Source organism: Mustela lutreola, chromosome 5, assembly GCF_030435805.1.
Source record: "Mustela lutreola isolate mMusLut2 chromosome 5, mMusLut2.pri, whole genome shotgun sequence".
NCBI lineage: Eukaryota > Metazoa > Chordata > Mammalia > Carnivora > Mustelidae > Mustela > Mustela lutreola.
In genome coordinates, this window is record NC_081294.1 from 61558553 (window position 1) to 61583746 (window position 25194).

The following is a 25194-nucleotide window of genomic DNA, read 5'->3' on the forward strand; positions in this document are numbered from 1 at the left end:
GGAGTAGCAGCTGGTTTGGGTTTATCTATACAAACATGTTTCTGCAAAAGGACTTAGAGATTTGTATACCCATGTTCGTAACAGCATTATTCACCATAGCTATGGGATGGAAACAACTATCCACAGACAGAAGGGCGCATTAATAAAATGTAGTATAGATAGACTGTGGAATATTTCTCAGCCCTGAAAAAGGAGGGAGATTCTTACGTGTGCTACAACATGGGTGACTCTCAAGGGCCTGCTAAACTGAAGTAAAGCAGACACAAAAGAACAAATGCCGTATGTTCCCACATTTAGGAGGTCAGATTTGTGGAGGCAGAAAGTAGAACGGTGGTTGCCAGGGACTGGGGGAGGGTTATCATGGGGTGTTACTACTTCTTTGGTAGTTTCAGTTTCGCCAGATAAAGGTTTCTGGCAAGGGGTGGTGAGGATGGTTGGCACGATGGGGTGAATGTACTTAATACCACTGAACTAGACGCTAAAAATGCTTTAGATGCTAAATTCTGTTATGTCTGTTTTACTGTAATTTTTTTTTTTTAAAGATTTTATTTATTTATTTGACAGAGAGAGATCACAAGTAGGCAGAGAGGCAGGCAGAGAGAGAGAGAGAGAGGAGGAAGCAGGCTCCCCACTGAGCAGAGAGCCCGATGCGGGACTCGATCCCAGGACCCCGAGATCACGACCCGAGCCGAAGGCAGCGGCCTAACCCACTGAGCCACCCAGGCGCCCTACTGTAATTTTTTTAAAATGAAAAATACCGCTCCATGTCCTAATGTAATCCTCTATCAAATGAGTTTTAATGGCTGAAAATACTTCATGGCCCAGGTATACCCTAGCTTATTCACCCAATACTTAATGGGTTGTTTCCAGGTTGTCTCTATTTTAGATGGTGCTGCTCTTCAGCCTCTGGGAACTGTTTGTAAACCTCTGCGATGATTTATCCTCAGGATTAGTCTCTAGAAACAGAAAATCCAGGCCAACAATGTGCATATTTTTGAGGCTCTTGATACCACTACCAAAATGGCCTCCTTAAAGAGCCAGTCTCCTCTCCCTGTGTGGGGATGGGGGGCCATCTCCCCCACCCTCCCCAGCCTGGAATTCTTTTTTCTGATGATAGCATCAAGGGACAGGCTATAGGACAGAATGATGGTGTCCTGGAGAAAACACGAAGTCTGGAGACAGACTGAGTTTGGGGCCGTGCCCCATATTGCTAATTCTGGAGAGTCACCCCCCTGAGCCTTTGTTTCTTCCTCTGCAAAGGGAAAACCAAATACCACCTACCCTGGTAAGCCATGAATGCTACACCAGATAGTATACAAAGCATTTTTAAGTGTACATTTGGGGGCAGAGGAAGGACAATATACAGACTCCATACTGGGAGAAAAATGAGCACATGGTCTGACAAGGGCTACAAAGAAGGCTAGTGAGGCTGGGGCAGAGGCGACTGAGTCAAGCTGGGAGAGGCTGGCCGGACTAGACCCACGGGGCTTTGTAAGCACATAAGGAGGTTGGCCTATCTTATGAACAAAGTGGGAGCCACAGAAGGTTCTCAGGACACAAGACTATAGGGGGGAGGGTGACATGATCAGATTTGGAATCTGTGTTTATTGCATTGGCTGGTGGGAGAGAAAACTGTAGGAAAGCAAGAAAGGAAGCAGGGAGACTAGCTGGGAGGCTACTGCAGCAGTTCAGGCAAAAGATGACCCTAGCCAGATGCAGACAAAGTGGATAGACCCAGAGACAGTCTGGAGCTTTTTTTTTTTTTTTTTTTTAAATCCAGGCTTTCAGGAAATGATAAAGGTTGGAGGAAAAGGAGGTATCAGGAATGACAAGGTTTCTGGCCTGACAGCAGGATGGAAGGCGGTGCCCCCTCAGAATCCAAGAACAGGGCCAGGTCCGGGAGATTGTGGGTTTGATGTATGAGACTCCAAAAGATGCTAAGTGGGCTGGTGGATGTACTGGGTTATTCAAGGAGGTAGGACATACACACAACCCTAAGACAAGGCAGGAGGCATGAAACACTTTGGAAGAGGGGGATGTAAAGAGCTGGAATGTCCAGAAATGGGAGCTTACTCCTAGCCGGAGTGAGAGCAATCAAGGAAGGCTGCATGGGGGAGGTGCTAACAAGGATAGGCTGGATTTAAGCACTCAGAATGAGAGATGGGTATGCAAGGGGCAAGGCATGGGCATTGAGGGGGAACTTCATCATTGAGGGTCTCAAGCCTAGGACTCTCCCACCCCTCTGGCCCCCGACGAAGGGGCAAGGACTCACGAGAAGCTGCTTCTTCTGCGCATGTTCCTCCATCTTCTGCTTCATGCTCTCCTTCCGCTGTTGCCTGGGGAGCTTCTCCACCTCGTTCTTCACCTGCATCAAAACAGCAGAGAGTGGCAGGGTCAGGCTCCCTCACATTTCCTAGAAAATAAGTCTTCAACCCCTGAACTCCTGGGTCAGGAAGACCAAAGGTGAGGTTCAGCTTTCTAGACACCGGCCCCCAACCGCACTCTCCACCAAGCCCCTCTGACAGGGGTCCCGACAGGCCTACTCCGGTCTGCTGCTGGCTCTGGCTTTGGACTCCCCCAGAGCGAGAGGTGCAGCTTTTGCTATTTGCAGTCCAGCCCCCTTCTGATGGCAGCACCTCCCTTTCCCTCAGAGGGGCAGCCTTGCTTCACCTTCGTCCAGTACTGTCCCGTCAGAAGCCTTTTTAGACATTTTCTTCCTCATTACCTGCCCCCATGAAATGCTAACCCCACAGATAAACTGTGAATCTGTTAAGCCATTATAATAACTGAAGCTATTTTTAACCCCTCAGGGGTGCGATCTCCCTGGAAAAGACAACACACACTTCAGATACCGGCTCCTCAGTGCCTGAAGTTCAGGTGGGGCTGACAGCACCTGCCCGGCTCCATCTGGCTCTAGGCCGGACACAGGACGCAGGCTGTCAGTCACCGTACTCCATGCCCTGGCCTTGGGGACTGGTTCAGAAGTGAACACGTGACTCTCGCTGCGCTGGGCCGGTGAGAGCTTTAGGATGTGTGCTAGAACCATCGAAGAAAGCAGCTGTCTATCCTCTGGGGTTGCTAAACTGGGAGGATGGAGGCCATAGTGGGTCACCCCAGAGGTGCCTGCCTGAGACTAAACTCAGTGCCAGGAAGCAATACCAAAACCTGAAAAGGAAGGATTCCTGGTGACACTTCTGCCCTCCTGGTCAGAAGCTAGTAAGTGTTTTCAAGTCAGCTGGAAATGGGCTTCTGTTTCTTATAACAGAAGAGGGAGAAGAGATTCATGATAGTTCTCTCTAAGGCACCCAGAGTTTTTCAGAGTTCTGAGGAACCCACACCTTAACAAGTCCCTGACACCCCAAAACTCACTGACAAAGGGCTCTTAGGAGCCGCTGCTAGGAAAATACAGTCCAGGATCAAAAGTACATTCCAGGGGAGGTCTTCTGGCCTAGTGAGTGTAAGCCAAAGCAGTCTCTCTCTCCTGCTGACAACAATGAAAAACCCTGGGTAAAATACGAAAAACAACTACCCGAGGGCTCTGAAAAGTAAACAAAAACAGGTGGCCATTGGAGGAGTCAAAACTTAGAGAAGAGGTTAGAACAGGGGCGAGTCTCCTAATTTTTCAGTTTCCTGGTTTTTTTCCTTTTGCGCTCCTGGCTTTGCACCAGTCCTAAACCTACACGGTGGTGTGGTGAGAACAGCGACTCAAACTCCATAAGAAACCTCATGTTCTGGCAGAGGACCGGGAAAAGAGGCTTGGGCAGGTCAGACAGCGTGTGGAAAGAAACCCAGAGAGAAGGCAGCAGAAGGAGGGAAACCCTAATTTTGTGCGTGAGCGCACACACATCTCAAGCTCACCTGAGCTGAGCGGTACAAAGCAGACCCAAAGCAGTATAGCAGAGGCTTTGAAAACCACACAATGATGGGAGCCACCACCCTCAAGCCAAGACAGACCCTGTGCTCTGAGCCTACCAGGATCTAACTGCTAAAACAAAGTCGTCAACATTCTCCAGATTCTAATGGGACCCAGAGTATATAGACCGTAACATTCAAAACGTCAGTGATCAGTAAATGTCAGTAAATCCAAAATGACTCTACATACAAAGAATCAGGAAATTGGACTGAATTTCAAAGAAAATAATCGTCACATGCCAATTCCAAGATGACCCAGATATTAGAATTACCAGACAAAAACTTAAAGGCAGCTATTGTAACCGCACTCCATCAGGTGAAGGTAAACATACCTGAGGTTAATGGAAAGAGAGAATGTTGCCACAGAGAAATACAAACCCTAAAAAAGAGACAAGGGACACCTGGGTGGCTCGGCCAGTTAAGCATGTGATGCTTGGTTTCAGCTCCGGTCATGATCTCAGGGTCATGGGATCGAGCCCCACATCGGACTCTGCTCAGTGCAGAGTCTGCTTCTCCATCTCCCTCTGCCCTTCCACCCCTGCACACAGGCACGTGCTCTCCCTTTCTCTGTCTCACATAAATAAAATCTTCAAAAAAGAGGATCACAAAAAACTTAGGACCAAACAATACAGCATCTGACATGAAACACAGAAAGCAATGGGCAGAGCTGGGGTGGAGTGGAGGTGACAGAGGGGCCAGTAATTTGAAGAGTGAGTAATAAAAATTATATAACATGAACAACCAAGAGAAAGGATGACAAAGACTAAAGCTTTAGAGACTTACGGGAAAATACCAAAGGTGTAACATTCGTGTTTTGGGGATTGCCAAAAGGAAAGGAGAAAAAGACGGGTATAGAAAATGTACATCTCTAATGGCCAAAACCTCCTGGCTTCTGTGGCAGTGAATGACATCTTGAGAGCAGGGTTCCTATCTCTTTTGCTCAGTACACCCAGCACCTAGCACAGTGCCCTGCGTGTGGATAGGCCATACAAGAGGTGCTGAGTAGCTCTCATTTGGATAGGAGGTAACTGGGACCCAGGAAAGTTGCTGTCCAAGGCTCAACACAGTTAGTGATCCAGAGCCAAGACTCAGAACCAGGCCAGACTCCCAAGCCTCTGCTCTCTGCACTGGAGCTGGGGGTGTGCTTCATACAGCATCGAACCCAGCCCATTGGCCTGGCTCTCAGCAGGAGGGCCAGGAGAAGGATAAGGCCAATGAGGTGTCCCCACCAGGCATAAAAGGGAATACCATAACCTTCAGTAATCAAGATAAATTACATTTTAAAATCTCAAAATTCATGTCCCAAATCATGACTATCGAATTTTTTTTTTTTTTGAAGACTTCATTTATTTGACAGAGAGCACAAGCAGAGGAAGCAGTAGGCAGATGGACAAGGAAAAGCAGGCTCCCCGCAGAGTGGAGGGCCTGACACAGGACTCGATCCAGGACTCTGGGACCATCCTGAGCTGAAGGCAGACGTCTATGAGCACCCCAGGAGCCCCATGAATATCAAAATTGTAAATACAGACAGGATCTCGCCCTATATTGCAGGACTCAAACTCATTACCTTACACTAATCTTGGTCCTCTTGGAGGCTGACTTCAAGTAGCTGACATTTTGTTCACCGTGAATATTTTGCAGTTAGTTTTTATTTTAAAACACCACACTAGAATATTATTTGATGAGCAAGATTTTTGGCGCTCCCTTAAGTTTTGTGCCCACACATCTCACCCCAGCTGTGGCACTGCAGTGGCCTGAGGCCTCCTGGATACAACAAATGTCACGCCCACACACTGCGGTCTGGGAGCCGGGCTCTAAGGTCGCCAGCCCCACAGACCACCCTTAGAGGCTGTCCGGACACTGGGAACGGCCCACCAAGTACGCCCCCGCCTGCCGGCGACAGGCTCCACAGAGGGAGGTGTGGGCTGTACTTTGGGACCCAGATGCCTTCCCCAGGGTAGGCTGGGAAATCTGCCTCTCTCCCTTTGTCTCCAGCCATCTGCCTCTTTGCCACCCTCCCCTTCCTCTTCCAGCTGGGAGAGGAAAGAGAAGAAGAGCCACGTGGGTCCCAACTAGGGGACTGCTGTTTGCCCCCAGCACCCGCTCCCCCTTCTGCTGAAAGCATCTCAGATCCCCCTGGGCTGCCATGCCTTCCTTCTCCCCTGTTCTCTTTCAGCTGGGGTTGCTAGGCTGGAGGATGTCCAGAAAGCTGCCTTGGAGTCAAGTCAACACAAGACAGCAAATGACGGAGAAGTGGCTCTTCATGGGGCAGCTGGGCCCGTGAATCCAGACACATGGACATGAGCTCCCGGAAGCGGGGCTCAGCTGGGGTTCTGATCACTTGCAATCTAGACACCCCCAGCCTCTGCCCAACACATACTCACCTCCTTCTTCATCAGTTTGAGCTGCTCCTGGAACTTAGTATAGTCCCGGTCCTGCTCCAGCCGGATCCGCTTGGCCTCCTCCCGGCGGCGCACCGCGTGGTCCTGCTCCATCTTCTCCACTTGCTGCTTCTGCTGACGCTCCAGGTTCTCCAGCTCTGTGTCGAAGAACTTCTTCTTGGCCTAGAAGAAGCAGAAGGAGAAATTTAGCAAAGCCGCTTTTTACCCAGGAGAAAGATGGGAATCGACATGGGGCGAGCCCAGAGCTGATCAGGCCTGGACTTGAATCCCAGCTCGACCACCTCTGCCACGTGACCTGGGACAAGCCACCTAGCCTCTGCGAGTCTCCGTTTCCTTGCGCAAAAGGGAGACCAGACTGTCTACCTTGCAAGGTTCTTGCATGGTGCTTGACAAAGGTCCATCCCCTTCTGGAGACCCTCCCAAATGAGTCAGAGAAGCACTGAGACTTTCATGAGATTCTGTGTTCACAAGTCAAAGCCTTGTGAGATCAGGAAATCACATGAACTGGGCTCCCTACTGCCTGTAAGAAAACACGGGACAAGAAGCCCTCTGGGACCCGTCCTTTCTCGAACTCACATTGATCTCTTGTTCGAAACGTTTTTGCATCTGCTCCAGCTGCAGCTCGTGCTTGCTGCTCAACTGGGTCTGGTTCCGATGCTCTTCTTTCTGGAGCAGCCGAAGCTCACGGAGCTCCTGGCGCCTGAGGAGTGAAGAATGTGCAGCTCAGCGACCACAGAACTCACAGCTGGAGAAGTGGAAGGCTGGAGCGTGGGACGGGGCAGAGGCATGACTAGAACTCGGGCTGAATTTGACATTTATGGACAGGCAAGACACTAATGATTAATGTATGAGACTACTTACAAATCTATAAGAGAAAAAGGAGGAGCCTACTTTTATTTATTATTTTTTAAAGATTTTATTTATTTATTTGACAGACAGAGATCACAAGTAGGCAGAGGCAGGCTCCCCGCTGAGCAGAGAGCCTAATGCAGGGCTCAATCCCAAGACCCTGAGATCATGACCTGAGCCGAAGGCAGAGACTTAACCCACTGAGCCACCCAGGCCCAAGGAGGAGCCTACTTTTAAAAAGGAACACAAAACATGAATAGACATGAAAGAAAAAACAAAAAGGAATTTTTAAATTACCTAATATGGATATGAGGAGCAAACTGAAAATTCTATTTTCATTAAAAGGCTAGAGAATAGGGCAATTGATACTTTCATACCTTGCTGTATGGACTGATACATTCTGGAGGAGAACTGGTAATAAGTTCATGCCTTTTTCTAAGGTTTTAAGGCTTAAAATTTTTAAGATTTTTAAGATTTCTTTTTTAAGATTTTTAAGATTTTGACAGAGAGAGAAAGCATACAAGCAGGGGGAGCAGCAGTGGGAGGGGGAGAAGCCGGCTGCCCATTGAGCGGGGAGCACGAAGCAGGACTCGATCCCAAGACCCTGGGACCATGACCTGAGCCAAAGGCAGATGCTTAACTGAGCCACCCAGGCGCCCCAACCCTCTGTACTTACTTCTATGCCCACAACTGTGGTCACTTTAGAGACTGCTGCCACATGAACAAGGAAGCTCACACTGGGGCTCCGCTTCCTGCCTCTGTAAATGGCACAGATCGTGTCTACCTCTCAGGTTCTTTGAGGGTTAAATACGGGGATGCCTGTTGTGCTCCCTGACAGGCATAGACATGGTAACTGGGTGCTAAAACTAAGCTAAGTTTTTACCAACTAAGTGGAAACTGCTGTAGTGATCATGAGAAAGAAGAGGCAAAGGCTGCTGCCCGTTCTCTGGGAAACCAGAGACACTCTCCACAGCCACATAAAGAAGCTTCCATCTGAGTCTCTGCTCATTGGGCAGTGAGAGAGTTGAGTGTTAATGAAGACACAGAAATCCCGACTCTGAAGAAACTAAGACTCGTATAACCCCTGGCCAAAATAACGAAGGAATACAAGAGAAGGTGGGCAGCCAAGTTCAAACACTACCTCCCTGCCCCACCTGGGTTCTCACAAGGGAAGGCAGGCCGAGACGGGCTGATGTCCTATAAGGAAGAGATCACTGGGCACCAGCAATTTTAGGGAAAAAGAGAAAGAATTCTGACCTAGAAGTCTCAGTCTGGGAGAGTGATTATCTGGTCACACAGTTCGAAAGCCTGTGTGTGACCCAGTTCTCTGCACATCCTAGCATCCATGAAGGCCAGGGGTGGGATGGCGGTGGGGTGGGGGGTGACAGCCAGCCTGGGAACAAAGAGAGCCTGCCACATCCGCGCAGCCCAGCAGCCTCGCTGGGTGTACAGGACAGTCGGCGCTCTGGACTGGGACCGAGGCCGAGGCCCTTGGACTCTGCGATGTCTCGCCTTTAAACCTGAGCAACACACAGCTCCTCTCCTTAGCAAAAGGGTGGGAGTCTCGGGCCAGGGCCAGCAGGCATCGATTCGAGATGGGGTATAGTGGGTCTACAGTTTTAACCCAGGAACCTGAACCGCCCAGAGAGGAGACGATGGGATGGAAACACAGCCCTTGAGGTCTGAGCCTTAGGAGCACAGGTCGCCTCCAGGTGACCAAGAAAATGGAAGCGGCTGTCATCCTCCAAGAGCAACCATCCTCCCTCCCACCCTCTATTGTGAGCCTCCCCAGCCCCCGTGATCAGAATGCCTCTGTGTGTGTGTGTGTGTGTGTGTGTATGTACACATGTGTACATGCAGAAATGCAGAAACACCTTTGATGAAAAGTCAGCCTCTCCTCTCTGCAGTCCCTAGAGGGGAAAGTGCTCCAGAGCACTAAAACTGCTTCCGAGTGGCTTTGGGATGCTTGTTCTGTTTAAAAAGATAAATGTGTTCCATGTTCTAGAAATGTTCTCCAAACTAATGATAAATTTACCCTGCAAAGGCCAGGCCCCAGGGGAGTTCTGTGGCTGCAAGGCCTCCCTGAGCTAAGCCCCCTACCCCTGGAAGCCCCAGGAAGCTTCTGGTCCAGTGGAAGCCTGGCGGAATCATCAACACACACAGATCTACTTAGAATAGCAGCTCTACCTTCTCACCTGGATGATCCAAGGCAAATAACTTACCTGCCAAGAAACATTGTTTCCTCATTTACAAAATGGCGGAGGGGCACCTGGGTGGCTTAGTTGGTTAAGCGTCTGCCTTTGGCTCAGGTCATGATCTCAGGGGGGATCAAGCCCCCAGTGGGCTCCCTCCTCAGTGGGGAGTCTTCTTCCCCCTCTCCCTCTGCCCTCCCCACCGCCGCTCATTCTTCTTCTCTCTCTCTCAAGTAAATAAAAACAAACATCTAAAAAAAAAAAAAAAAAAAACCAACAAAATGGGGAAAATAGGGTCTCCCCGAGGAGGGCTTTACCTCCTCCAAAATGCAAAGGTGGCTCCCAGAAGACAGCTTTGCTTCACACTCTCCTCCCCTCACCAGTCTCACTGGTTTTGCCTCCAGGATGTATGCTGAACTGATCTTCCCGGCCCAGCTGGGCTGGACAGGATCTCGCTGTCACCCTATGTCACTGTTGCCCTCTACAGCCCATACTCCCGCAGCTGCTAGAGCCATCTTTCAGAAGGGAGACAAGAGCCAGTCACTCTCCAGCTTTTTTACTCTGGCTGTACCTGGGACAAAATCGCACTCCACCCTGGCCCGCAGCCCACGTGACTTCTGCTGTCGCGCTCCACACTCCAGCCCTATCTGCTCAGCTTCTTAAGCCGCAGTCAATCCTCAGGCCTTAGCTTTGCAGCGCGCTCCGTGCTCCCGCCGCCACTCCACTCGGGGTCTCCCACACCCAGAGCAGCCTCCCCCAACCCAGGGGCTACCATATCACCCATTACTTCCTTCACAGCATGTACCACAACAGGGATGACTTTGCGTGTCATGTGTTGGCCCATTACATGTAAGTTCTACAACGGCAACAGTCTCATCTATCTGCATTGCTACCGTGTCCCCCAACTTGGTAGATGGATCAATGGATCGGGGAGTGAGTGAGCAGATGAATGGATGGGTGAGTAGATGAACGGGTGGATAGGTGGGTGGGTGGGTGAATGAGTGGATGGACGGGTGGATGGTGAGTGGGTGGGTGAGTAGATGGGTGGGTGGGAGGATGTGTGGGTGGGTGGGTCAGTGGATGGGTGAGTGAGTGAGTCAGTGGAAGGATGGGTGGGTGAGTAGATGGATGGGTGCGTGGGTGAGTGGAGAAATGGGTGGGGTGGGTGGGTGGATGAGTGGATAGATGGGTGGGTGGGTAGGTGAGCAGGTGGATGGATGGGTAGGTGGGTGAGTAGATTGATGGATAGATGGGTGGTGGGTGGATGGATGGTGGGTGGGTAGGTAGGTGAGTAGATGGATGGATAGATAGATGGGTGGGTAGATGAGTGGAGGGACAGGTGGCTGGTGAGTGGATGGATGGATGGGTGAATGAATGGGTAGATGGGTAAGTGGGAGGGTGGGTGGGTGAGCAGATGGATGATGGGTAGATGAGTGGGTGGACAGACAAGTAGATGGATGGGTAAGTGGATGAGTGGATGGATATGTGGGCAGATGGAGGAGTGGGTGGATGTGTGGGTGGTCAGATGGTGAGTAGATGAGTGGGTGGACAGAATGGTAAATGATGGGCAGGTGGAGGAGTAAATAGGTGGACGGGTAGATGAATGGATGGGGGGACTGGGAGGTGCAGGAGCAAAACCAGTTGCCTTTTGTGTCCTTGATCCCTTACTTCACACTGCTAACCAAAGGAGCCTACAACCCTCCCTTCTCACCACACCCCCATCACCGCCATCAGCGGCCCATCCCAGGCTTGCCTGAGAAACCGCATCTCCTCATCCTTCTTCTCATCCTCGCTGATGATCTTGGAGGTGGTGATGCTCACCTCGACACCGTCCACCACAAACTTGCGTGTCCTCTTGAGGGTTTTATTGTGCAGCCTTGAGTCCTGGAAGGGCCGAATCATTAGGCAAAGGTCAGGATTTCAGCTAAAAATCTGTGGGTGACACAGGGGTGTGGCCCACAGCCTTCTTGGTCCCGTAGCCTCGAAATCCAGGTAAGACATAGCTGTCCATTATCCCCTTCTTGCCCCACGCTTCTGAACTTGGGGTCCTGAGTGTCTGAGCTTATCCCTTCGACTCCCCCTGATCTATGCCTTCAAACACTGCCCCCCAGCCCGACACCTGGCTACCAGCGCTCTCACACAGAGGACGCAGCAACAGAAAGAACCAGGTTCTAATCCTCCCTCCACCACGCACTGGCCCTGCGACCCTGAGCAAGGCCCTTGTCCTGCCCAAGCCTCAGTTTCCAAAACTTGTCAGAGGAAGAGAACAGCAGTACTTCCCTCCCAGGGTGGTTACAGAGATACAGTGAGAGAACGCGTGGGGGACACAGCACAGAGCCCAGCTCACGGCAACTGTTCAGTACTTGGTATTTATATCCGACAGTTACGACTGCCGACCACACTCTCTTACCCACAGTGCCAAATCCAAAGAGCCCAGGAAACTGAAGTTCTAACTGATTTGGAAGCCAAACCCAAGCTGACCTGAACTCCACAGGAGGCCACACCCGTCTGGAGCAGCCCCCATGGAATTATTCACCATCTTCACCTTCTCCTGTGACTAATCATGCATTTCAGACGCAAGTATTCGCAGAGAGCTGCCAGGACTCGGGGTGGGGGTGTCAAATACCCTCTGAAAACTGGTCCTGATTTGGCAGAGAGCCTGTGGGCCTGCCCTAGAGTCAGCACAGCATATCCCCACTCTGACCTCAATAGGCTTCCAAAGGCCCTTCCTGGAGTAGCCCAGCCCTGGGTTCCCAACTCCGCCCCAAGGGCCGTCCAGCCAGAAAAGAGAGGGAGGCCAGGGCGGCGTACTGCACTCCTTCCCCCCAAGTGGGCTCTGAAGCCCCGCTCCTGCTCAGCAGGACCAGCGCCGGCCCTCGCTCCCTGAGGGCTCAGCTCCCCCGATCCCCAGGCTTCCAGGGGCCCCAGACACCACCGGCACTGAGCAGCCATGCCCGACTCTGGTCCTCCTATGGTACCCAGCTTGGCGTCCCAGGGCTCAACTCAAGACTACCGGTGAGAGATGGGGAGTGGCGGGGAAGAAGGGAGTCCAGGGCTGCAGCCCTCACACCAGGACTACCGCTGGTCACGGCACCTCCTGCCCTCCCCTCACTCCACCGAGGTGACAGGCTCCTCATCCCACTGCAGGGTGCTGACGCAGCCCGTGGACTCTTTTCAGAACCGCCGTGTTCCCTGACTTGGTGCCAGTCGGCCAGCAAAGGAATGTTCTTGACACCCTTGAGAACAGGCAGGGGAGACCCTGCTCTGGCCTTTATTTTTTTATAATTACCTTTTTTTTTTTTTTTTTTTGGTTGGTATTTTTTTAAGCAGAGGAGGGACAGATTACCTGTCTTAAGGCAGGTGATGGGCCCCAATGCCACTCATGGGGCCCATCATGTGGGCCATGGGGCCCACTCATGTCTGCGCTCATCCTGGTGACATGTTCAAACTGGGCTTTCCTTCTCCTCCTGAAGCTAACTGTTGGGCTGGCTGCCTGCTCGTCCCTCTTTCACTTCCCTTCATTTAGCAAATATTTTTCAGTCTCTACCGTGTGGTTCCCACCAAGTAAACAATGGGAGAAAAAACCAAAATGCTACAGTATCATCCCTAAAATCACTTGATTGACCAGTGTGGCCTGGTCAAGTGGCCAAGGGCGAGTTCAAGGACCTCCTGAGATTTATCAGTGTGGGTGGGGGGACGGGGTCGGCCCTTCGAGAGGGAAAGCAGAATGGCATGTGGGCTTCGGAGCCCATAGTCTGTGGGTCTGGGCAGCTCTCCGCCCCCCACCAAAGCCTCCGTCTGCTTGTTTGTACATGGAGATGATGAAGGGGCCTCTGTTTTCTTTTAAGCACGTCACAGTGTTGGCCTCCACGCTGAGCCCTCAAGCTCAGGGGCTACTGTCGTTCACAATGTTACCCACCTCCAGAAAGGCCAACCAATCCCCGAGAGTGCCTCCAGCCCACTCCCTATACATGACTCAGCCAGTCAGCTGCGGGACCGCACGGCAGACCCCCAAACAAGAAAACTTCCCTCCTTGACTTCTCCCACCCGAGCTTCACCAAACCTGATTTAAACGGACACACAATTTGAAATTTAAACCTGAGCCAACCGCCCGGCGTGACTGAATCCCAGACTGAACTCAGATACTCTGGAGATTACACTAGGAGTTGAGCTCAAAGCTCTTCACAGAAGCGCAATCCCTCATGATCCACTTAAAATGGAAGGCAGCCGCTAACTGCTTCTAAAACCAAAACTGGGCTGAAACACGTCCTAACCACTCCAGCCCCAAACCTGTGGGAGAAGAGGTGGCATTACCTTGAGGGACAGAGAGCCTGTTTCTCTGTTCAGGGACAGGTCGGCTGAGAGAGAGGTGCTGTAGTCCATGCTCTCGGAGGTGGAGAGGCTCCCACAGTCTGAGTCCCTCTTGGACGGGCCAGGGGCGGCCTGGGTGGGGAGCTCCAGGCTGCCGTTGGCTAACTTCTCAGTACCCAAGGTCTCCAGGGCACTGCTGTTGGGGCGGCTCTGGCTTGATTTTTGGGACTTGTTAGCTGTTGGACTGAGCTTCACTTCCTGGTCAGCGACTTGCTTCTCCTCAGATACCTGAATTCTGGCATCCATTGACACTGGCCGGGACTTCCGTAATGGTGCTGGCACCGCCAGGCCATTCTCATTTCCAGGAGCTGCATCTCGGGGGTTGGTGGTTTGGAGGGATCTGTCCCCAGGGGGCTGGCTGGGCCCATTCACATTGTCCTGAGGCTGGCCAGGTGGCAGTGGGGTGAAGGATGGTTCTTTGAGAAGCTTGTCGGTATTGAGACTCAGCTGACTCACCTCAGAAGAGTCTTGAGTATGGTTCCCCAGAGGCTAGGAAAAAAAACAAGAGTTAAAACCATGCTATTGTATGTCTAAGACAAGAGTCAGAGATGTAGCAGGGCCGGAAAGTCAGACACTCACAAGGTGAAGTAGGCCAGGACCAAGGAAGTATTGTTGTTATCCCTCACCAGTGATCCACAGTCCTCACTACTCCCTACTGTCTACCAACAATAGAATTACTACTTGTTGTGAATTAACTGAATACCTGTTCTTCCTTCTAGAAGCAGAGACAACTGTGGGCAGCTGGACAGCTCATCCCTTGTCTGAAGTTGGCAGTGGCCACTCTGCTCCAGCTGTGACAATGTGAGATAGACCTTCCAATTTTTTGAGACAAGCTAGAATCTGGATTTTTACCTGATACCACCTGAACTAATTCAAGTTTTGGGATTGTTTGCTTTTTTTTTTTTTAGTCGCATAAAAACCAAACCAAAACCATCCAGGAGCTAGATTCAATCCCTCATCCACGAAGTTTCTAAAGTTTTGTTTTGTTTTGTTTCTTAGAGCTTCTGGGGGGGTGGTAAGTACTGGAAACATTGCCATTGTGAAATAGAACACCCACTTCTGTGGATAAAACATAAACACCCAGTGAATGAATATAGTGAGCACCCACACAGCCACCTTCCACGTCAGGAGTGGAACACTGCCCCCCTCAGAGACACCCTGCCTATGTCTGTCTCTCCCCTTGACATAATAGTTGTCCTGACGTTGATCTCTAAGTTTTACAGGTTAGTCTGCTTGTTTTCAAATAAGATATTGACGGAATCACACCGAAACATTCCCTTGGGTCCTAATGGCCACTGGTTTTAAACTTGGATATGGAAGCTTCCAGAAGGAACTCTAAGCCTCCTCCTTATTCAACACCCCTAGAATGATGGTTCAAAAATTCAGATCTGATCCTGTCATCAACACACCAAAGCCCAGCCCTTGTCTGAAACCCTCATTAGCCCCCACTGCCCTCGCAACAGGATCAGCCTCCTGCCTAGGGAGAACCAGGCCAGTGTGACTGCTTTCCGTCTCCCTCCGCAACCTTGCTATCTGCTGCATTCTGCAGGAGCCAGGCTCTGGACACACCACCTCCCTCTCCCATCATGGTTTTTCTACACCTGGTGGCCCTACCGCCTATCAGCTCAACCAGACACGTCTTTCGTCAGGCCTCACTTTGCCCATCTCTAAAATGGAGGCCTGGTTCTCCCCTCAGAGTTGCAGAGTGCCCAGCACCCAGTGAGGACTCCATAAAAGGCTATGGCTGCTGCGCTGATTCTGTCCCTCCTCCTCGGTGCTTCCCTTCCTCATCCTGGTAAGGATTCAGGCCAGCCTCTGGCTTCTCCCAGGATTCCATTCAACTTGAGACGGCATTATACCGTCCATTCCCTGACAGACGTGGCCAGCCCCTGCCTCACACACTTCATGGCACCATCTGGACAGCAAGTTTCCCTCCTGGAAGAGGCCCTTCCCAAGTGGCTCAGACCAGGGATCTGAAAGCAACAGCTCACGACAGAATCCAGCCTACAGAATTGTTTTGCTCGGCTTGAATGTTTTGTAAAAATTTAAATTAGCTTTAATTTAAATTTAAATTCAGCCAAGTGCTGAAGCTGCTGATAAGTTACAAATGTGCCAAGACCTGGGCCCCTGGGCACTCAAGGCTGGGAGACAGGGTCTGGGGTGCCGGAGCCCTCAGCCTGTTGCCTCTGGTCACGCACAGCCTTTATCTGCATTTATCCCACAGGGTGCTGAGCTCACATCTGAGCCACAACAGGAAAAAGGCAGGGAAGCAATGAGTCAGCTACGAACTGTTAAAAATTGGAAGTTCCCATGTGAAAATCTAGATTATGGCTCTTTCTTGAAAACTTACAGAATCTGGCCCACACACCCCCACTGCCTCACTCTGGCCCATGTGCTGACTTACTTAACCCGTGGCGTTGGGGGCTAAAATCCCTAAGCTGCGGAGAAACCGGAATCCTTCCTGCACCCCCACCCCGATTCCCTCCTATCCTACCCAAGACTTGCGGGATCCCATCCCTCCTCAGGACCCGCTTTCCCAGGGCTTACAGAAGTGGCATCCGTGGAGTCCTCCTCTTCCCCCTCCTCCCGGCCATCCTCGATCTCCTCCATCACTTCGGCCTTGGCCTCGGCCACCAACTCCCGCAAAGCCTTGTTGCTGGTGACGCTGCTGACGAAGGGATGCTGAGGGGCAAGACACATCTGGATTAGAACCACTTGGGCTGGAGGGTGCCAGGAAGGGCAGGCGAAGGCCCAGGGAAGGCCATCTCCCAAGCAGAGAAGGCCAGTGGCATCCCTGAGTGCAAGGGGAACGTGCACTTGGTAAGGGAGACTGGAGACTCCTGTGTGTGGAGGAAGAGGCTGAACCCTGGCTCTGACCCCACCCGCTGTGCAACACAGCCTGTCGCTTTCCTCTCTGAGCTGCAGGCTCGTCTCCAAAGTGGAGACGCTAGTGCCAAACCTACAGGGAGGTCATAAGGGTTAAGCAGGATAATGTATAAGGAAGTGTTAAGCCCAAAGCAGGAGCTCAAGCGATGTTTGGGGGGTTGTCTGTGCATTTTTTTTCTTTTTTAAAAGGTTTTAATACATGGTTTTAAAATACCTACTACAGGGGCACCTGGATGGCTCAGTGGGCTGAATGTCTGACTCTTGATTTCGGCTCAGGCCACGGTCCTGGGGTCCTGAGATCGAGCCCCACATCGGGCTCTGCACTCAGTGCAGAGTCTGCTTGTCCCTCTCCCTCTGCTTGCTCCCATTCTCTCTCAAGTAAAATCTTAAAATAATATATCAACTACACATACTTTACTGAAATGTTACTTATAACGGAGTCAAGCTCACAATTTACTAAGCTCAATGACTTTTTCCACCCGTGGTATAACCATGCCCACCTGCAGACACTGAAGTCTTCTGTCTCATCATCAAGCCCTCTCCCCACAGCTGCTCAGCCCTGGGAACTAGTTCTGCCTGCTCCCTCATTCCATGTGAACACAATCATACAGTATGCAGCCCTCCCTGGCTGACATGGTGGTTGAGACCATGAAAGTTGCCTCCCTCATTGCATATATTGGTAAACTGGTCCTTGTTCATTCCCGTGCAGTATTCTACCACATGGAGAGGTCACGACCTGTTTATCCATTCTGCTCCTGACACACAGTTGTGTCATTTCCTGTTTTGGGCGACTATGAATAAGGCTATGAATGTGTGCCTGTACGTAGGTTTTTAGGAACACGTGTGTTTGCAAATTCTTAAGGGAGCGTCATGTAAGTTCTACCCTAGGCATTTGCAGAAATGTCACATCTCTATAATAATGACAGCTCTTTCACACGGCTTGCAAAACACCAAAGTACTGAAGGCCTCAGCAGATGTTAAATCAGCACAAGCACCTTCCCTAGCAGAAGTCTGCTCTCGAGAATCTAATCCCCAGCCCCAGGGTGTGGACGAGGATATGAGATGACTGATCACCCAGAGAAAGGGATGTCGTGTGAGTCTTAGGGGAGCAGGGGGCTGTCATTAAGTTGGAGTTTTCTTATTTGAAATTTAGAGGAAGGCTCTGATGACATCTACTGCTTTTACAGTTGGAAAGTTAATCCGTGGAGGAACAGCGTCGACGAGATTGCAGGGAAGAACGTACATGATGAAGACAACATTTTCGGCACCTGGTAAACACCTTCACCACTGACAGGTCCATCACGAACCATTTTTATGTGTCTGAACATTTAGAAGAGTTCATCTGTGGAAGGTCATGAGACAACATCCCCCTTCCTCTCGGGCACCTATCTCTGACCTGAAAGGAATAACCCTCACTCCTTTCAAAGAGCCCTAAACCAGCCTGGCCTTCTCTAGTTAGTCCAGACTAGAGCAGATTTTAAGAATTTCATTTCTTGGGGCAGCTGGGTGGCTCAGTCAGTTAAGGTCTGACTTTGGCTCAGGTCATGATCACAGAGTCCTGGGATCGAGCCCCATGTTGGGCTCCCTGCTCAGTGGGGAGTCTAGCTTCTCCCTCTGCCTACCGCTCCCCCCGTTGTGCTCTCTCGTTCTCTCTGTGTTAAATAAATAAATAAAATATTTAAAAAAAATTTTTTTTTTTAATTTCCTTTTGCTCTGTCCCATGGCCCATTCATTCACGATCTGGGCCCTGGCCACATGTTGAGGCCAGTGATGTGCCAAGCGCCGAGAGTAGGGTGAACAGTCTGGGCACGGTCCCTGCTCCTGGGGGCTTGCGCTGAGTGGAAGAGAATAGGTATGCAACCAAATGACCCACAAGATCATGACAGATGGGGACGCCCGGGTGGCTCAGTCAGTTAAGCATCTGCCTTCGGCTCAGGTCATGATCCTTGGTCCCCTGCTTGGGCTCCCTATGCAGCAGGGAGTTTGCTTACTCCTTTCTCTCTGCCATTCCCCCCAGCTTGTATGCACTCTCTCGCTCTCTAAGAAATAAATACATAAAATAAAATAAAATAAAAAAAAAAGAAAAAAGATCATGTCAGATCAGGTAATGGGATAGCATGAGGCTGAAACCACATGGGCCTGTCCTGGGCGGTGGAGGCTGCTTCGTCTATGGTCACAGGAGTCTCCCTGAGGAGGCGACATTCGAGCTGGCCGGGAAAAGATCTGGGCACAGAGAGTTCCAGGCAGGGGAGCAGCAGGTGCAAGGGCCCTGAGATAAGACTGAGTCTGGCAGGCTGGAGGCACAGCTAGAAGGCCAGGATGGCAGGGCTTGTGGGAGACAGAAGAGGGGCCAGAGGAGGAAGCACAGAGTGGTGCATGCAGGGTCCTAGAGCCACAGTGAGAAGCTGAGACTTTCTTCTCAGAAGTTGCTGGAGGGTGCAGCTGAGAGGTGGTATTACCAGTTACTCTTTAAAGGTGTCCATCTGGGTGCTGTTTGGTTCCAAAAGGTCTTGAGTGGGAAAGCTAATAAGGGCTTACTCATCATGGGAGGCAGGAGGGTGTCGTGGTGAGAGTATTGGCTTGGGATGAAATGCCACTTCCACCACCACCTTGGGCGAGTCACTCAATCTCTCTAAGCCTCAGTTAACTCATCTGTATACTGGGAATAATAGTACAGCTGTTATAAGCACTACAGTAAGTGCTCCAAGGATGGCAGTCATCATCACCACCTCCAACACCACCACCATCACCACCGTCACCACCAGCAGCACAGTTAGGCAAGCCTTCAAGGCACAGGTTGCCCCCCGAGCCATCCCTCTTCCCTCCTGCATCCCCACAGAGCACAGCTTTTTGGAACTGAGGGTGAGAATCAGATCCCGAAGGTTCCTGAGCCTTGCATTGCCCGACCTCACACATGAATCTGAGCAAGGAGCCATGGGACACATCATGGCAGCTGCTGAAGCAGATGCAGCAGAACTAAAGAAGGCAGGCACAGGCTTCTGGAAATACCAAGTTTTCACCATGGCATGCTACACGTTGACCAACTCAGTGGCTTTCCAGCATGGCCAGGAGTCTTGCTTTCTTGGGGCTAGACCATCTGCCCCACTGCCTCCCATGGGCACCCTGGGGTCCTCAGGAAGGGGACAGCCCGGGGAAGAAAGCCCTTTGCCAGAGGAAAAGGTGAGTGGCGCAGGAACAGTATTGTCTGTGTACACAGTTGAGGCAGAGGGGGCCATACTTGTCCATTCATGGTGGACCTCCTCCCTAAACCCAGGTTTCCAGTGGGCAGCTGGCCGTTCAAGACCCACCCACTCTCCAAGATGCCCTCACATCTGACCGCAGAGGGAGCTTGGGCATCATTTCCTCACCCTTCTACTGTATGAGAGGGAAACTGAGACCCAGGCAGAACCTTTTCAGAATCTGAAAAGAGGGCAGAGGTCCGCACATGGATGCTGAAGCCACATGGACCTGCATTCAACTCCCGGTCCTATTATCTACCTGCTGTGTGTCCTCAAGCAAGTGACTTCACCTCTCTGAGCATCAGTTTTCTTCTATGTAAAATGAGGCTCTTAATAGTACCTCCTTGGTATAAAAATTAATCCGGGGGATCAAACTGTGTCCTCTTGTGCCCTCTCTAGTCCTTGTTGCTTCGGCTAGTTTTATTTTCAAGCTCTGCTTGCAAGCACATGTCCCCGAAGCTCCAGGCCTGCTGCCTCAGTGTTGGAGGCTGGCATGAAGCGGGGTTTGGGGCAGCCTCAGCCGCCTCCGCTACTGTTGTGAACTTGCATCTCATTGGCTAATGTGGTCACATTCTTGTTCCGATTGACCAGGACGAGTCACCCACCCACTTCTAGAGTTGAAAGTGGACTCTGCTCCATTGTATTTTGGGGAATGGGAAGGTTGGTGGGTTAGCTCCACTGGAGAAAAATCAGGAAGGGTGAGTTATGTCATAGGAGGACAATGATTCCTACCACCAGTGCTGCCTCGTTCACTAGAAAAGTTTCTGCCCTATAACACGAGCTCAGTATATAATGGTTGAATGGATGAATGGAGGGGGAGAGAAGTTGATTCCTGGGAGTCTAGTGTAGTGAAGAGAACACTGGCCTGGGGGTTGGAGACCACCACAGCTCACAATCTTGGGTTGGAATCCCAAGGCAGGCACGGCTGACAAGGCAGGCCCTCTAGGGGCTGATGAGACCCAAAACACTGTTTTGTCCAATTCTCTGGAACAGACCACCTCCCTCACTGCCTCAGAACCACTAACTCCAGGGATGTGTCCAAAGGAGAGAAGTCCTCAACCCCAAGCCACCAAGGCCCAGGAGAGAGGCAGAACCCTGTTGCCAGGAGGGCCAGGGCCTTCCTGGGCAGGAAGTACACAGTATTCCTGAGCGGAGACAGGCTGGTCAGGCACACAGGGCCCCAGAAAGATGCTCAGGCACTCCCACAGGAGGCCCAGATCAGAGGGGAACTTAGCTGTCAGCTCTTTCAGGAAGAGACACAGCTATTCGGTGTCATCTCTGCAGGAAGCCCCAAAAGGCCACTAGACAAGACCTCTCCTGCCATCTACACATACTTCCTTTCCAAGAAGGAGCCTGATTTTCCTTGATGCGCTTAGAAACCATCAGCCAGGGTGTCCTGTACTCCGAGGCTGGCTTTAGAAAATGCCTGAAGCCACTTTCAAGGTTCCAGTTGTCAGCATCTGTCCAGTGCCCCACTCCCTCCCGTCTAATCTTCACTCTCTCATTCCTTCTTCCTCTCTTTAATTCATTCAGAGAGGAGGCTTACCAGAGTGGTCAAGACAACAGGCTTCGGAATGACACAACCAGGATGAGAATCCCAGCTCTGTCTCTTACAAGCTGTGTGATCTTATACAGGCTACCTAACCTCTCTGTGCCTCAGTTTTATCACCTGTTTGATGGAAATGGGAACAGTACCTACATCACAGGGTTATTATAAGAATTAAAGGGTTAACATTTGCTAAACATTTAGAATAGTACCTGCCATGGAGCAATGGTTACACTACAGTTAAGTAAAAACATTAATATTTGTTGAGGGCCCTGTACATACCAGACACTGTTCTGGATGCTTGGGACACATCAATGTACAAAACAAAGACTGCTGTCCTCAGGGAGCAGACATGCTAGAGATCAACAAAAAAACTTAACAAACAAGTACACCATGGAAAAATCAAAAGTAGGGAAGGGAAAGGAGAACTGAGAATATGTTGGGAGTAGAAGTGGCTGGTTTCCAGTTTGAAATAGGGTGGTGGGGGAAGCCCACTGAGAAGAGCAAAGACTTAAAGAAGAGAGTCAACCATGGAGACATCAGGAAAAAAACATTACAGTCAGTGTAAAGAGCTGTGCAAAGGTCCTGAGGCAGCTGCATGCCCAGAATGGTTGAAATACAGTAAGGAGGCCAGAGTGGCTGGCATTGAGTGAGGGGTTATTATGGGGTAGGCAGATCGTGTAGGACCCTGCAGGTCACTGAGATTCTGGAGTTTAGCTTGAGTGAGAGGGGAGCCATTAAGGGGCTTTGAACCAGGGAGGGACGAGAACTGACATACGTGTTAAGGTTTCCCTTTGGCTGCTGTGCTGAGAACAGATAGAAGGAGAACAGGGACACCAGCGAGGAGGTAATAATCTAAGCGAAAGTCATGGGGGCAGCTCTGACCTATGGTTGCAATGGAAATGGTGCAAAGTGGTCGGACTCAGGGCACATTCTGAAGGTAGGGACTATAGGACTTCCTGAAAGAATGGATATGGAACACATAAGAAAGATCAGCACCAAGGATGCCTGCAAGGTTTGGGGCCCCAAGGGCCGGGTGGGTGGGTTGCCGCTCCCTGAGACGGGACAGACATCAGTGGAGCATATGTGGGGAAAGCAGAGGGCACTCGGGTGTGGATGTCCACACGGGGGCAGAGAGGAAGGGGCTGGCTGCAGACACCTGGGGCAGGTGGAGCAGTGTGGGCTGCACGGGAAACGTGGCCGTCGCTGCAAACCAGGTGGGACCCTCGAGGTGAGCGAAGACTTGTGGGGAGGGGTGCAGCTGGTGCACTTCCACGGTGATCAGTCGCAGGGAAGAGGAACAGGGGGAAGATGCTACGAAGGAGTGACTGGGGAGAAGGGAAGACACCAGGAATCTATGGGGGCCCAGAAACCAAGCGTTGACAGTGGCAAGAGTGAGGATCAACTGTGGCTGCCGTGGCTGGGTCCCCGGGAGCAGCCTGGAACCAGCCGCCGGGTCCAGCGACGTGAGTCACACATGACCCTGACACGAACGGCTGGGACACCGTGTGATAGGCTTACAACCAATTCAACAAGTGTCCCCGGAGCCCCTGAGTGATAGCCATCGTGCTAAAAACACGGCACATACAGAACCTCATTTACCCAGATAATTGCACCAAGGGAGCACAACCCACATCTCACAGATGAGGAAACTGAGACACAGAGTGAGAACGACTCCTAGTCCGGGTGGTCAAGCATGACCTCAGAGCCCGGGTCCCTGATTGCTGTGTGACAAGGTCCCCCAAATCTCTGTGCAAATGAGGAGATGAATCAGAAACCAGTGTCAACTCACAGCATGAGGTGCTTGGAGGAAGCAGGCAGAAACAAGGGGCATGAACAGCTCTGCAGGGGCACTGGGAAGCCAAGATCTGGAGGCCCCTACCTGTCACTCAAAGCCAGGTGATCTCAGGCAGGCCATGCTCCCCCCAACCCCACCGCCCCCTCTGCCCAGAAATAAAGAGGCACAAGAACAAAACTGACAGCAGCCTAAGCCCTGAAAGGCATTTTTTTTTTGTATCTCAAGGGATCACTCCTTTTTCTGCAACCCTTTCTGTCTTGCACTAAGAATCCCCTGGCAGGACATTGTTTGCAACTATGTAACAAAAATTCCTGGCTAGGGCTGAGGCTCTAGGGCTGCCACGTGGGGACAGAGGACAGCTGGTCTCTTCCTGGTGGAATGTCCTGGATGGCCTAGAGGCCGGATGTAGCAGGCCAGGAGGAGCCTGCTTACAGGAAACAATTGGCCCCAAACAGCTTGGAGCTCCAGCTTCTGACAGTGATGGCCCGCCCCCTCCTCTGGCTTCCCCACCAAACACTGCCATTCCCAGAATAGAAGGCCTCTGATAGCGTAGCCCAGGGAGATTAAGCTAAGCACTCTATGGTATCTTTGCACTTAACCCTCACAATGACCCTGTTAAAAAGGAGGGGCATGACCATTATCCCCATTTCAGAGTGAGATCTGAGTCACAGAGATGTGAAGCCAATCAACTGTGGCTGCCGTGGCTGGGTCCCCGGGAGCAGCCTGGAACCAGCCGCCGGGTCCAGCGATGTGAGTCACACATGACCCTGACACGAACGGCTCGGTCTCACAACCAATACGTGGCAAAGCCAGGATCTGAACCCAGGACTCTCCAGCTGCAGTCTACACCCACTCCATCATTGCGCTGCACACGCCAGAGGGGAGCTGGAACCTGGAATACCAACAAGGGGCCTTTGCCTGGCACACAGTAGGTACTCAGGAGAAGCAGCTGCACACAAACAAAGACTCTGTGCTTGGCGTGGCTGCTTCTTCCTTTCCTCCCAACACATATCAGACACCATGAATCACTCGCGTGGAAGGATCACAGTGGGCAAGGTGTGGAGGGGCGGCCCCTCCCCAGAACCCAGGCTCACTTTCTCCTGGTCTCCCATCAGTGTTGTGTTGACAGCATGGGGACAGCAACTAGAAGGCCTGAGGACAGCAGGACAGGTGGTGTGTGCCACTTTCAAAGCACGAGGCACCAGCCAGGGCAAAGGGCAACTCCCAGCTACCTCCAGTATTTCAAGAAGCTTCAAGGAAACCATCAACCCCCTCTCCACACAAGGGCCAGAGATTCCTCACACAGTAGCCAGAGGGGCCTGAGAAGTACAGGTCGGATGCTGTGTCCCTTGTCCAACCCTCAGGGGCACCCCACCACACAGAGGGTACAGGGTACACCACACAGAGGGTACAGCTCAAGTCCTGGTCTGGGCTTTCGAGACCCTGCATGACCCCACGTGACCCTACGCAGCCTGACCCTTTCTTGCAGAAAAGAGTGAGCACCGCAGCCTGCCTGTCCGTCTTTGAAAGGCCAGCTGCCCACTGGAAACCTGGGCTCAGGGAGGGGGTCCACCATGAATGGACAACTATGGCCCCCTCTGCCTCAACTGTGTACACAGACAATACTGTTCCCCCTGAGCATGCGCTCTCCTTCTGGAAGCCTGCATCCTGCTGCAAAGCATCCACTGAGTGAGTGTATGGGGGGTGGGGTGGGTATGCGTCCTCTTGGGGAGCACACACCCCGAACTTCTCTGATCTCTGCCCTCACCTTTGGCTCCGTGCCCTGGCCTCCTCACTCCTCCCAATCATGCTTTGCCACAGCTGCCCAGCACCCCTCGCCTCGCCCCTCAGCCCTCTCTGGGTGCCCTCTTCTTATCAGAGAGCCACCCTCGCAGACCCCCACCCTTCTGAGTTGTTTCCTTTCCCCCCGGAGCCCTTGTCTCCCTGCCATGAGCGCTTATCTGCTGTCTGTGCCCCGTCTCCCCCACGAGAACGTAAG

General features: G+C 51.6%; 1 protein-coding gene across 1 annotated transcript in view; it reads right to left on the reverse strand.

Moving 5' to 3' along the window:
* The window catches only part of STK10 (serine/threonine kinase 10), a 119260-nt gene that overhangs the window by 20386 nt on the left and 73680 nt on the right, over positions 1 to 25194 (reverse strand). Inside the window, exons 8-13 of the mRNA XM_059174299.1 lie at positions 16274 to 16408; positions 13670 to 14215; positions 11109 to 11239; positions 6891 to 7014; positions 6297 to 6476; positions 2273 to 2365 (exon numbers count right to left, since the gene is read on the reverse strand). Coding sequence (XP_059030282.1) covers positions 2273 to 2365; positions 6297 to 6476; positions 6891 to 7014; positions 11109 to 11239; positions 13670 to 14215; positions 16274 to 16408 — 1209 coding nt within the window. The remainder of the gene's footprint in view (positions 1 to 2272; positions 2366 to 6296; positions 6477 to 6890; positions 7015 to 11108; positions 11240 to 13669; positions 14216 to 16273; positions 16409 to 25194) is intronic.